This window comes from Marmota marmota, unplaced genomic scaffold (genome assembly GCF_001458135.2).
Source record: "Marmota marmota marmota unplaced genomic scaffold, marMar, whole genome shotgun sequence".
Lineage (NCBI taxonomy): Eukaryota > Metazoa > Chordata > Mammalia > Rodentia > Sciuridae > Marmota > Marmota marmota.
In genome coordinates this window covers 15,784,175-15,798,253 of record NW_025999869.1, presented here as the reverse complement: position 1 = coordinate 15,798,253, position 14,079 = coordinate 15,784,175, and the positions used below count along the sequence as shown (strand labels likewise).

At 39.1% G+C, this 14,079-nt stretch overlaps 1 protein-coding gene across 3 annotated transcripts; it reads left to right on the top strand.

Moving 5' to 3' along the window:
• Positions 1–4,837: 4,837 nt before the first annotated feature.
• On the top strand, positions 4,838–11,968 carry Thg1l (tRNA-histidine guanylyltransferase 1 like). 3 transcript variants are annotated; one of them, XM_015492668.2, is made up of 6 exons: positions 4,838–5,146; positions 6,153–6,329; positions 6,930–7,099; positions 7,800–7,888; positions 9,402–9,509; positions 10,453–11,968. In XM_015492668.2, the coding sequence occupies exons 1-6, from the start codon at positions 4,866–4,868 to the stop codon at positions 10,612–10,614; spliced, it is 987 nt and encodes a 328-aa protein (XP_015348154.1). In that variant the 5' UTR covers positions 4,838–4,865; the 3' UTR covers positions 10,615–11,968. The 3 variants fall into 3 exon arrangements, with proteins under 3 accessions (XP_015348154.1, XP_048638660.1, XP_015348155.1); XM_048782703.1 differs by having other exon boundaries at positions 5,010–5,146; positions 7,025–7,099; XM_015492669.2 differs by lacking the exon at positions 4,838–5,146 and adding an exon at positions 5,180–5,439 and having other exon boundaries at positions 7,025–7,099.
• Positions 11,969–14,079: the final 2,111 nt, after the last annotated feature.

The following is a 14,079-nucleotide window of genomic DNA, read 5'->3' as shown; positions in this document are numbered from 1 at the left end:
ATCCCCAAATGGGAAACAACCCGAATATCAGAAATGCAATTCATAAACAGAGAAAATGGGATAATATATAGGAATAAAGACTAATGAGCTACAATTACACAATGCAACTGAACTGAACCTCACATACTGAGTGTTAAACTAAAGAGATCAGATGCCAAAGAATATTAACAATGAGATTACATTTCTATAAAGTTCACAAATGAGCATAACTTTATCACAGATGTTAAGAAAGCCATTGCCTTTGGAAAGAAGGGAGGGGTAATAACTGAGATGCATTCCTAATAGGGTCCTTTCTTGGCAGGTGGTGATTATACCATGTTTATGCACATATGTTTACTGTCAATAAAAACATTTAAAAAAGAATAGAGTTAACATAAATAAAAGAGTAATAAAATAAAATAGTAGATGGATTATTAGTTTGTTTTTATCACTATATCAAAATGCCTGAGGCAGGATACTTTATAAAGAAAAGAGGTTGCTGGGAACAGTGGCCCATGACTATAATCTCAGACACTTGGGAAGCTGAGGCAGGAGGAAGGACCTCAAGTTCAAGCCCAGCCTAGGCAACAAAGTGGGATCCTGCCTTGAAACAAAATTAAAAGGCTAGAGATGTAGCTCAGAGGTAAATCATTCCTGAGTTCAATCCCCAGTATGAAGGAGGGAAAGGAGGAGGGGGGAGAAGGGGGAAAGAGGGGGGAAGAGGAAGAGGAGAAGGAGGAGGAGGAGAAGGAAGTATTATTTAGCTAAGATATGAGTGCTAAGGTATGAGAACATGCTGCCAGCATCTGCTTGGCTCTGCCGAGGGCCTCGTGGCAGACAGTATCACAACAGTGGGAGGACATGTGGAAGGAGGCAAGTGGCACATGTGGCAGAGAAATTTAGTGGAGATGCCAGGCTCTCTGACAGCAGTCTACTCTCAGGAACTAATCCACTCCTTGAGACCAGGATTAATCCCTTCCAAGGGTGGAGTCATCATGATCTCATTACCTTCCACTGGGCCCCATTTCTTGAAGATTCTGCAACCTCAATATCACTACACTGAAGACCAAGCTTGCAGCACAAGAACTTTGTGGAACACATTCAAACTATGTCCAAACCATAGCAAATGGATATGACAAAATCACAATGGTTGTATATAAATAAACTATGTTTGAGAATTAAGGGGTTGGATGACCCATGTACCTCCCTGAGGCCAGAATTCAGTGGGATACTAAATGATTGGCACAGACAGAAATTGCTATAGAGCTGGCAAACAAAAACAGAAAAAACGGATGTGGTTCTGAGCAGTGGCTAACAGTACAAGCTCTGCAGCTAAAATGTCTGGAATGGAATCCTGGCTCTGCCACCCCCTGGCCCTGTAACCTTAAGCAGGCCATTTAACTTCTGTCTACTCAATTTTATATCTGTAAAATGGTAAGAATAATGGTACCTATTTCCATGCCTCTCTCCTAGCTCCTGGTGATGGAAGACGGTCCTTGGCCTACCTTGGCATGTACGTGTGTCACTCTAATCCTGCTTCCTTTTTCACATGTTATCTTCTTTTTATCTGTTCTCCTATAAGGAAACCAGTCATACTGGCTTAAGAACCCACTCTAATGATCACTGCCCCTACCATTTTTTCTAGTATAGGGAATTGAACCCGGGGGCACTTTAACACTGAGCTACATCCCTATCCCCATGTGTGTGTGTGTGTGTGTGTGTGTGTGTCCGTGTATAAAATACATATTTTTATATATATTTTCAGTGCTAGGGACAGCTCTTTACATTTTTTATTTTAAGACAGGGTCTTTCTAAGTTATCAATGCTGACCTTAAACTTGTCCTTAACTTGTTGTCTAAGTTGTCAATGCTGACCTTAAACTTGACCTTAAACCTCCTGCCACTTGAGTAGCTGAGATTACAGGCTTGCACCCCTATACCCCCACACCTAGCAGTGACTCCAGCTTAACTGGTTATACCTGCAAAGACTTTATTCCAGAGTTATATGCACAGGTATGTATGTAAGGACTTCAACTTATTTTGGAGGGATTTTAACCTATAACATGTAGAAAAACTGAAAAAAAAAATGTAATGAATCCCCCTATTGCCACTACTAGATTCAAGAATTGTTAACATTTTGCTACTTTTGATTTTTCTATCAGTCTATTTTTGTCTATACTGAATCACCCCTAAATACTGCCCCTTCCCCTGCCACTTGCGCAGTAATGAGGATTAAACCGAGGGGCACTTTACCACTGAGTCACATCCCCAGTCCTTTTTTAGGTTTTTAAATTTGAGACAAGTTCTTCCTAAATTGTGTAGGGCTTTGCTAAATTGCTAAGGCTAGCCTTGAAATTGCAATCCTCCTGCCCTCGCCTCCTGGGTCACTGGGATTACAGGATGGTACCACTGTGCCCAACAAATCCATACTTCTTGATCTTGGTTGCACATTGATACCATCCTGGGAGCAAAGATTGCACCTGCAAAAATTCTAATTTCATAGACCTGGGTGCAGGCTAGGAATTGGGGATTTTAAAAGTATCCTCAATTGACTTTATTTTATTTTTTTTAAATATGTATTCTTCCTCAACTTCTAACTAATCATGAGACACGTGTAGCCTTCAGCCCTTAGCCTGATGTTGGGCTTCTGCAGATGCAGGAACAACTCGTGTTCGTTCTTCAAGGGAAGTGATGCTGCCCCCACCACAACTCCCCACAAGGAGAGCTTTTACAACTCTACTTTTTTTTTTTTTTTAGAGAGAGAGAGAGAGAGAGAGAGAGAGAGAGAGAGAATTTTTTAATATTTATTTTTTAGTTTTCAGCGGACACAACATCTTTGTTTGTATATGGTGCTGAGGATTGAACCCGGGCCACACACATGCCAGGCGAGAGCGCTACCACTTGAGTCACATCCCCAGCCCCTCAATTGACTTTAATTTGTGGGGAAAGTTATAACTCACTGGTTAAAGGGCTGAACCAGTTTTAATCCACGGTGTTATGCTTGTCATGTGCACCATGTCACTATTAGTGATGCCAACTTTGATGACCAGTTTAAGGAGGGAACAGTCAGAGTTCTCCCTTGTAATTAGCAAACAATTGTTGGGATAATAGTACAACATTTAGAGAACATTCTGTTTCCCATAAATCTCATAAATAATAGTTTTAGCACACTTTAGTGATCCTTACTTGAGTCCATTATTTCACAGGTATTTACAAAAAGCTGATTTTCTAAGCCCACCATTTTGCAAAGAACTTTCCCACATTAACTGAGGTTAAACTATAATTCCACCTAAAAAGGGAAGGAAAATGCCTAATTCTTTAACAACTAATTCTTAATAAGAAGTTAGTGTAATAATTATCTCCAATATAGTGAGCTTTTCACACTGAGTACTGTTAGAGAGTTATTGATTTATATTTACTTTATATATTATAATCAATTACAACTATTCTTACAGATGCTCAAATTATCTCAAATTTAGCCAGGGAGACCCCTTTCAAACTAGCTCATCTTTATTTTTCTTTGCAGAGACAGATCAAACCTAAGGGCTTCACACATGCTAGACAAGTGCTCTACCACTAAGATACATAGCCCCAGTCCTTTTTAAGTTTTATTTTGACACAAGGTCTTGTTAAATTTCTCCAACTGGCCCTGCATAATCAATCCTCCTGCCTCAGATATACAAGTAAATGGGATTATAGTCACATACAACCTCTCCCAGCAGGCTCATCTTTTTGATAACTTCTCATTACTCTTTGAACATTTCCTTCCTTTCTGGCATAGAAGGTCCCAGGCTCACCTTGAATTTTTTGTAACATAATCTGGAGCAAGAATTGTGGAGTTTGTTCTAATGGAAAACAGTATTTAGAAATAAGGAACTGGATGATTATCTGGGGTATCATCGCATCTCTGACCAATTAACATAAACGGAAAAATACATATTTTTTTAAAAAACTGAATTCATATGATAAGAAAATGGAAAAATTCACCTAATGGCCAGTTACACCATGAAGCGCCTGTAGTCCCAGCTACTCCGGAGGCACAAGCAGAATGATTGCTTAAACCCAGGAGTTCAAGGTCAGCCTGGGCAACGTAGTCATCCTACAAATATGAGGGTTGTTATTGTTGCTGTCATATAACAACAAGAAATCAAACGTTTTTGATTTCTTTTGGTCTTTGCATATTTAATGGTGGAAGAGTTGAGTAAGTTAAATTAGTATAGCCATATGTAGGAATATTGAAATGAGTTTCTCTCTCTTTCTCTGTACTGGGGATAGAACCCATGGGCACTTTACCACTAAGCTACATTCCCAGCCTTTTTTTTTTTTTTTTTTTTTTGACACAGGGTCTCACTAAGTTCCTGAGACCCTAGCTGAGACTGGCCTCAAACTTGCAATCCTCCTGCCTCAGCTTCCCCGGTTGCTGGAATTACAAGCGTGCACCACTGAGCCTGGCTAGAGTATTTCTCCTTTAAAAAGCACACTTTGGAATAATCAATGACATTGGAAAATAATCAAGCTCCATGGAAAAAATACAAAAATTGTACAAGGTGAAGGATTTCAAATTTATGTGTCCCTGTTTAAATATAATATACACAGAAAGAAAAAAAAAACTAGAAAGAACCATCCACAATGTTTTTGGATGAAGGGTTGGGAGGGGATAAAAAGTATTCATTCCATATTTTCTACAATGAATTAATAAATGCTACTTTAAAAGGGCAAAAAAAAATTCAATACGCTTTCAAACTTGGCTAGAAATTTTGTTTAAAAACTTCGTGAGAGTGATATGCTGTAGGAAGTAAAGAGAAAAAAGAACAGTGCAGGGTGGAAGAACCGCAACACTCTCCTGGTCACCGCATGGATTAGGAACCATAAGGAGAGGGGAGAGAGATGATGACCTCCACTAGGGCTAGAGCGGCCTCGAAAAGAAAAGGAACTTCCGGGGCGGAGCTATCTGAACCTCTCCCTTCCGCAGTGGAAATGTGGACCTCCTGCACTGTTAAGGTCCACGATTGCTTGGCCTCTACTTCCGTCACTTTGAAACGGTGTCTGAGATTGGGGGTGGCCATGGCAAAAAGCAAGTTTGAGTACGTACGGGACTTCGAGGCTGACGACACTTGCCTCCCTCAGTGCTGGGTGGTAGTGCGGCTGGACGGCAGGAATTTCCATCGGTGAGCGAGCCCGGCTGAAGGCAGCGTGGTGTGCCAGCGTTTCCGGGAAATCCGACATACCTGGCTCATGGTTACCACGGTAACGCGGAAGCCAATGAGCGCCCGGCATTGAGCGTCTCCCTCCGTGCGGGCCGCCAACCGGCTTGTGTGTGAGCTGGTCTGGGTAGTTAAAAAGAACAAGTGCCTGGTGAGGGGCTGGCCTGGAACGCCCTTGTTAAGTGAGCAGAAACCAGTTAGCAAAGTCCTGGCGGAGAAAAACTATCACTTCTTGGCACAGTATTTAACTTTTAACGGTATTTCCCATCTATTCTGTTAGATATTTGAGAGCTGACTGTTCAGAGGCCGGAGTTGGCCTTCTTTCTTATGGGCAACAGTTTACTGTATAACCGTGTTTCATTATCAGTAACAGGCCACGTGGAATGAATTCGATAAACAAAGAAAAAAAAAAGGGAGAAAGAAATTAACACAGATGGGAGTTTAATTTTTAAGAAGTGCTTTGTTAGTGATGCTTATTATTGTGTGTGTGTCTGTGGTATTGGGATTGAACCCAGGGGTGTTCTATCACTGAGCTACATCCCCAGACCTCTTATTTTTTATTTTGAGATAGGGTCTTACTAAGTTGCCAAGGCTGCCTTGACACTTGCAATCTTCCTGCCTGTCACTGGAGTTGTTGGGATTACAGGCGTGTGCCACCATCCCCAGCAATAACGATCATTATAATTAACATTTATTGAGTACTTAATAGGAACCAGGCATATTACATTTTTATTTTTCCTTTATCTTCAGGACAACTCGTTAATAATCAACAGGTTAATGTCTACCTTCATTTCAAAGAAAAGAAAATAGAGGTGTAGTGGCAATTATGTCCCTTTTTTCTCTGTTGTTCAAGATTGTAGCTAGTAGCCCTGTTACAGTATTTTCCTCTTGGAACTACCTTCATAGTCTGTGTTGTTCATGAAAAATCTCTTCTTTCCATGCCTTTCCCCCTCCTCTTTCCCCTGTGAAGGTTTGCTGAGAAGCACAACTTTGCAAAACCTAATGACAGCCGTGCTCTCCAGCTAATGAACAAATGTGCCCAGACTGTAATGGAAGAACTGGAGGACATTGTGATTGCATATGGACAAAGTGATGAATACAGCTTTGTGTTCAGGAGGAAAAGCAATTGGTTTAAAAGAAGAGCCAGGTAATTTATGGCCTGCCTCTTTTCTTCAGAATATTTCCTATCAGCATCTATTTTTCTGTTTATTTTGACTTACAGACTACAAAGGATGACTGACATGATTAGTAACAGAGACCATAAAATTATAATATTAGTGATTCATAGGTTGGCTTTAGCTGGTCAGTATCTATATGCATTGCAGTAATACTTAAAATTTTTATTAAGGAAGATCTGAGTATAAAATAGACAAATTTGGTTTTTGACAGTATTTTGAAACTGTAAAGGAAACAAATCATAATGAATTAGTATGTTTTTAAAGCAGTGTTTTCCATCTTCTGAAGACTAAAGATAATACAAAAGAAAAACATTGAACCATAAATTTAAATCATATTTAAATTGGCATTAGTAAATAATAGGACTGAAATAAATAAGCTACACTTAAAACATATATATAAAATATATTAAAATATGTAACTGAAATTGGCCAAAATGTATTTTAATTCTTGGCTTGCTGGAAGGTTTGTGTAATCTCTCTGTAGCACCTGCAGGCCCTATCATGGTGTTGAATTAATATCATACATTTTCTCTTTTCTTGCTCCACCCAATGTGCCTTACATTTGAAAGTAAGTTCATGACTCATGTGGCCTCCCAGTTCGCCTCCAGCTATGTGTTTTATTGGAAAGATTACTTTGAGGACCAGCCTCTTCTGTATCCCCCAGGCTTTGATGGAAGAGTTGTCGTGTATCCTAGCAACCAGACTTTAAAGGACTACCTCAGCTGGAGGCAAGCAGATTGTAAGTGACACCAAATAAACAGATGTATTAAACCAGCAATTCCATGCATTAAATGTCTCAATCTAATACAGGTTTGACTCATATGCATTTTGTTAAAATGTAGTATTTTAAACATTTTTTAATTAGTTAAAAATATTTGAAAAATTGGGAGATTTCATAGAAGTACTCTTGTCTGCTTTTTGTTTTTAATGGGAAGATGTAGCAATACGAGATCTGCATTCCTCCTTAGTGATGGACACCTGTACAGTGGCAGCTAAATTTAAACACATACAAAAGCAGTGTGCCAGTCTGTACCATTCCCTGTTGTTTTCCTGGGTTACTCATTGTTTTACATATTTGCAGTCATGCCAGACTCAGTTGTGAGCAGGCCTTACGTGGCTATGGTGATATTTATGAAACTTTTTACACATTTGGCGATTTTGATTTTACCAGAATTGGAAAAGAGATTGGAATTATATAAATCAAATGAGTATTCATATTTATATAAAGTGTAACTGAAATGACCAAATAAAGCTGTTGTTAGGGAAAAATATGTTTATGCCTACTCCTTCCATTCTTTGTTTCTTGGCAGGACTTTGGGCAAATTATTAAATGTCTCTGAGATCTCTAGAGAAGAAAGAGGCATAGCTCTAGAAGTCCTCAAAGTATGAATATTGAATAGAGATTATATATGTAAACTACTGTTTTGTTCTTCTCACAGGTCACATCAATAATCTTTATAATACAGTTTTCTGGGCACTTATTCAACAATCTGGACTAACACCAGTACAAGCCAAAGATAGATTACAGGTATAAAGATCTTACGACTGTAATGCTTAGCTAGGGACGGTTTCCTGAAGTCTGTCCCATAACATTTTTTAATGTTCCCTTTCATGCTTCTTTAGTTCCCTTTACAACTTCATTTGAAAGGATATAAACATCATAGTAGCAATTCCGCTGCTCTCTTGCTCTGTAAAGCCTGATGAATTTCTAGTATTTCTTGCGCCTCCTTGAACTTCAGCTATAAAATGTACTTTGTGGTATTGGCTCTGTACTCAGCTGCAGCCACATACCGCCTGCCCTCTTCAGACAGGGCCTGTGTGCTCTCTCAGTTCCAGTAGGCCTTTTCCCTCAATGCCAGGTTTGTGGGGCACCTGTCCTTTCTTGAGTGTAAAACCCCACTGTTTAGTAAGAGTCCATGCTTTGGTAGCTAAATAATTATACTTGAATCATGCTTCAGTATAACTGTATCCTGCCTTGGTTCTTTATATGTAAAATGTAAAAAAGAATAGTTCCTATGTCAGAGGATTATGGTAGAAGTGGCGGGATGCATGTAACACACAGAAAGGTGTGAAGAACATTTTAAATACTTTATAAATACTGGCTTTTCTTATTAGATACTAGTGCTACTTGTAGGATGACAGACTCTGAAATGAGGTAACGGATTGTAACTGCTCCTAATAAAATGCCCAGTACATTTTAATTACTGAGTAAATGGCTGTCATTTTTACTACTACCAATGATTAAGATTTTTTTTATAGCAGCAGAAGGAATACTAGTAGATATATTCAGTTTGAAAGACCCTAGTTTAGGTTTTGATTTTCTTAGAAAAATAAAGACAACCTTCAAGCTTCAATAATTTGTATACTCAATCTACCTACCTTTTTTCCTTCCTTTTTTTTTTTCCCCCCTTTCCCTCCCTCCCTCTCCTTTTTTATAGTATTAGGAATTAAACCCAGGGCCTTACACACCAAGCAAGCACTGATCTGTAGCTCCAGCCTCTCCTTGGAGGCAGGGTCTGTCTCACTGAGTTACTCAGGCTGACCTTGAAGTTGCAGTCCTCCTACCTTAGTCTTCAAAATAGCTGTGATTATACGCAAGTGCCACTGCATCTGGCTGTATAATCTTTCTAAGCTTCAGTTTTCTCATTAAAGTGGAGGTGTTATGATGATCAAATAATAAACAAAATAGGTACTCAGTTACTTTTAGTTCCTCCTATCCCCTCAAGGTCTTTGAGTTGTGAATCCAGTGTTTGCTACAGAAGAGAATTTTATGAATATAGGCATCTAAATAAGATTCGAATGGCTCTTAAAAATGAAAATTCACTAGTAACTATGTTTTGTAGCACTGGCTGTTTCTTGATTGATTTGTACAGTATGGAGAAGGAAGCATTAAGAGATAACGAAGAGGGCTGGGGATATAGCTCAGTTGAGAGAGTACTTGCTTTGCATGCACAAGGCCCTGGGTTTAATCCCCAGCACCACAAAAAAGAAAAAAAAGAACAAAGATACACAAAGCTTTTCCTATCTGTTTGTTTCCTCAGGGAACTCTTGCAGCAGATAAAAATGAGATCTTGTTTTCTGAATTCAAGATCAACTACAATAATGAGCCGCTGATGTACAGGAAAGGGACTGTGTTGATATGGCAGAAGGTAATGCTGTTATGTTCAAGGAAAGTGGCAGTTAGGGGAAAAGAGCCCATGGCCATCCCAGGCTTTGCCCCCCTGCTGCCTGTATACTGATATGACTCCAGGTGCTAAGGTGAACTAGATCCTTCCCAAAAGAACAAGCTGTAGATTATGTATTTGGATGCTCATTTTGTCATCAGTTGTGGTTTGAAATCTCCCTTAAGTAGAAGCATGGGATTTTAAAATTTAGTGTACTTACTTAACTGTGTCATAAGCACTTCCCATATCAAACAAAAGAGTACAGTAAAGGTACAAGAATTGTTGTATTCCTTGAACATGTAAAAAATGCTTTTCCCACACTGGATAATACCATTAAATTGTCCATGCTATGACAACTATAAAATGAAGCACTAAGTTGTATATGAGGATTTTTTCACTTCCAGAAATTTTATGATTCTTAATATTCTAAAATGAGTATGCACATTTACTTAAATACTTGATTCTAGCAATATTTTCTCTTATCAGCTCTTGAGCATAATTATTTCTCTAAACTCATTTCCTGCCTTGATATGTAGTTTTTCCGAAATGAATGTTTTCAAGTATTATTGGGTAGTTAAGAACTAGTCATTCTACTGGCAACATCATCTCTTTTATTAGTATTTTCAAAACACATTTGTTCTTTGGCACAGACTTGGTTACTTTTTAATGCAGGTAAGAGAGGAGAAATTCACCTTTAATTTTATAGTCATTGCTATTAAGGAACATGAAATCTCTTTTTTGTTCCTCATCATTTTTCAAAGTATGGTAACATAACCTTTTTTGAGTATTTCTGATTGGTAAAGTGGTTCACATAAAGTATGCAACTATAAGTATAGCAAGTACAAACGTGAACTTCCCCCACATTTTCCCTTTTCTTCCAAACCCTCTTTCGTGTTAACATTGTCACTACTTTGACTTTTACCTGTAGGTGGATGAAGTCACGACAAAAGAAGTTAAGCTGCCAGCAGAAATGGAAGGGAAAAAGATGGCTGTAACCCGGACCAGAACAAAGCCAGTACTCTTACACTGTGATATCATTGGGGATGCTTTCTGGAAGGAACATCCAGAAATCCTTTATGAAGACAGCTGACACTCTGCTCTTTAATTCTGCTGTGTTTAACCATGCAAGGCTCCCAGGTCTTCTTGCCTTAGGTGGCCCTAGCATTCCTGCCACCCAGAACTGTACCAGAAATGACATGACTTGAGTTAGGAGGGAGCAGGGAAGGAAGGAATTGATGGGGGTGGTATATCTTGTTCTCTTAAGCAGAACACCTTTTTTGCAATGTTAGAACATGATTTCTGTGGGTTTTTTTCCAAAATCGTGGTACTATTTTTATAAAGTAAGAACTATTTAATGCCTTGTAAGATGAATCATTTTTAGATTGTGGCATAAGCCTTATAAAAATCTGTCAGCTCTTTTCACCTATGATAGAAAAGAAGCCCAAACTTTACTCTCACCCACATATTCTTAACTAGAGAACCCAGTGACTTTGAATATCTCACTTCTGTACCCATGTACTTGGATAATCTTGATAGACCTGAAGATAAATATGAGTTAAAACCTGCCTGGTGCCTCTGAATTCCAGATATTCCAGGGAAAACTCAGGGCTTTGTGCAAGTCTCCAAATCAGCAGTTTTGGCTGAATAAATGAGTAGTGGTATTAGATACCCTTGTGTACACCCTCCAAGGACTGATTTTATGGAGTTGCCAGCATAATGATGATCATCATCTTGCCAGAAGCATAGGCTAAAGCCACTTACCTTTTTCTAAGTACATGTGAGATAGACATATATATATATGAGATAAAGAAAATATGTGAGAATGAGTAAAAATGGAGACCATTTTTTACTCCATGTCCTCTAGATACTTCCGTTTTAAAAGCTGTCTTCCAGTTCGGCTGCCTGAAAGATTCAAAAGTAGTCTCTATGGAATCAGAAAATGACATTTGAATTCAAGAGCAGAGGGGTCAACATAGCCCTTGGGGCAGCTGTCAAATGAGTCCTACTAACTCCACCTCCTAATGGGCCAGTGGAGATAGGAGAGCTGTAGAGGTGATGGTATGCTGGGAGCTGTTGAAGTGTGAAAGCAGCGGCGGGAGGGGGGGCGGGTAAGTCATGGGGATGGGTGGTGAGTAGCTTTACATTCCTCTTGTCCTTACTTTGTATATTAGAGGAAGAAGATTATTTGGCTCAATTAAGATTTAATTAAGAGACAGCCCATGTCCCAGTTGCTGGTCTTGCATTGCAGAATTTACAGCCAAGAAGAAAATGTATTTTTGAAAGTGTGACGGATGGCCTCATCCTTCAGTAATTGACACCCCATCTGTCAATGCCATTTTTTTCCTTCCTGTCCCCACCCCCCCACACTCCACAGGAAAAGAACAAGTATCTCATGTTTGGTAATTGCTAAAATGTCTGAAAAAAAAAATAAAGACATCAACTTCCTTGGCCTATTTGTTTCTTACACAAATACAGTAAATGAATCTAACATTTGTTTGTATCTTTGGGTAAGCCAAAGGATGCAAATACCTTTGTCACAGCAGATACTCATGGACTTCTAGATGTAAAAAGAAAAAAGTTTTTTGGGATTTTTTTTTTAAATGCCTACTTGAGCCATGCATAGGTGTAATCCCAGCAACTTAAGGGGCTGAGACAGGAGAATCTCAAAATTTTGAGGCCAACCTCAGCAAGAAGGAAATGTATTTTTGATTTTTCAAGACCCTGTCTCCCAACAGAAAGGGCTAGGAATGTTGTTTAGAGGTAAAACAGTTTTAATCCATAGTACCAAAACAAAACAAAACCTGTTTGAGGATTCCCTTCATATAAACTAGGGGGTTAGCAATCTGATTTTTAACTCCAAAGTCTGCCCTCTGATGTATATGGTTGCTGTTATATAGGCATTTGGGCAAACAAGGTCCTCAGAATATTAATATGCTACATGAGGGCATAAGAATGTAGTTCTTAATTAGCAAACAATGGTAATTTGGTAGCATTTTATGTTAAACATGGATAAGTAGGCATTAAATAATGTACAAATTTTCAAGACAAAAAACACCAGGGAAAATTTGTACTTTCTGAAGGTCTTATGAGACACCATGAAACCTGTCACTCAATTTTGTCAGAATGTGTGGGACAAGTATTCATTTGTTGGACTGCCAGCAATCCCACAGCTTTTTTGAGTTTTTGTTCAGGCTGGAGGTTTTATTTATTTCGGTAATGGGCATTGGTGGGTAAATGGTGTTTTACCATTTAGCTATATCCCAGCCCTTTTTTAAAAAATTTGAGACAAGGGTCTCACTAAATTGCCCAGGCTTGCGTCAAACCTTCCATCCTCCTGCCTCACCCTCCACAGTGGCTTGGATTACAGGCATGCACTGCCACACCCACTTCAGGTTACAGAGTTTAAAGTAATAAACTGGGCTTAATACCAGTGCCTTAAGGAAACCAGTAATGCCATTACCTAGACGCCATTGCTTGATGGTCATTCTATCTTTGTTGTGATATGTATTCCTTCCAATGCGCATATATATATATATATATATATATACGCACATACATACATATATATATACACACACACACACACATATATATATATATATATATATACACACACACACACACACTTAAGTTTTATCTTAATTTTTATCTTGCTATGGTGCTTTTCTCTATAGCATTCTCTTAGGTTTCCTTTCCAAATTTTAAACTGTACACAACAGCAACCAGTGTAGAGTTATTAATACTAATTGATAGCAGTCTGGAAGAATCATTCTGGTTAGGGAAGGAATTTGTGTGGAAACATTTTGGCCCTGCTGCATGAGGAAATATTCTCTAGTGTAGACTGTCATTCTAATATCAAAAAACAAAACAAAAAATTCTGCTGCACTGAGGCTACAAAATAATAAGTTCAGTTCTGTAAATTCTTGTTCCAGTTACTAAGAAATGCTAGAATAAGCAGTAAACGGGCAGATGGGGAGAGCACAGCTATAATCCCAGTGACTCGGGAGGCTAAGGCAGAAAGATCTCAAGATTGAGCCTGGGCAATTTAGTAAGACTGTCTCAAACAAAAGGCTGGAAATGTAACTCAGTGGTAAGCTCCTCTAGGTTCAATCCCTAGTATCAAAAAAAGTGATTTTCTTTAATACTTAGTTCTGTCCAGTCTTGATGCAATTTTCTTTATCGTAGGAAAAAGGAATGTGGAGTGGGATGCACCACTCTTCACAGTTCCATTGTACACTACTGGCGGCTTGCATACGCATTTATTGTGTATTCTATATGTAGTAACTTAATCCTCAGGAAATGCCTGAGGATGTTAAAATGCCAATCTTAGGTTGCGCCCCCGGGGGATATGGAGTAATAACAAACACCCTAAGTGATAATGATATTGGGGAAGCACCGCATTACAGCAGATTAAACATCAGTTGACAGCGTCAACCTGTCAGAAGTGCGTGGAGACGGTGGGAGGCCCCACCGCAGGAGGCAGCCTATTGCCACACCCTCTGGTAGGGCCCCAGCGCGGACTGATGCTGCCCCCCGGCGGCCGCGCCGGCGCAAT

Bases quoted from the DNA above. Each gene is read 5' to 3' on its own strand.
- Thg1l (XM_015492668.2), top strand. From the start codon at position 4,866: ATGATGACCTCCACTAGGGCTAGAGCGGCCTCGAAAAGAAAAGGAACT. The intron at 5,147-6,152 runs GTGAGCGAGCCC...TCCCCTGTGAAG, and splicing joins GACGGCAGGAATTTCCATCG to GTTTGCTGAGAAGCACAACT. The intron at 6,330-6,929 runs GTAATTTATGGC...TACATTTGAAAG, and splicing joins TGGTTTAAAAGAAGAGCCAG to TAAGTTCATGACTCATGTGG.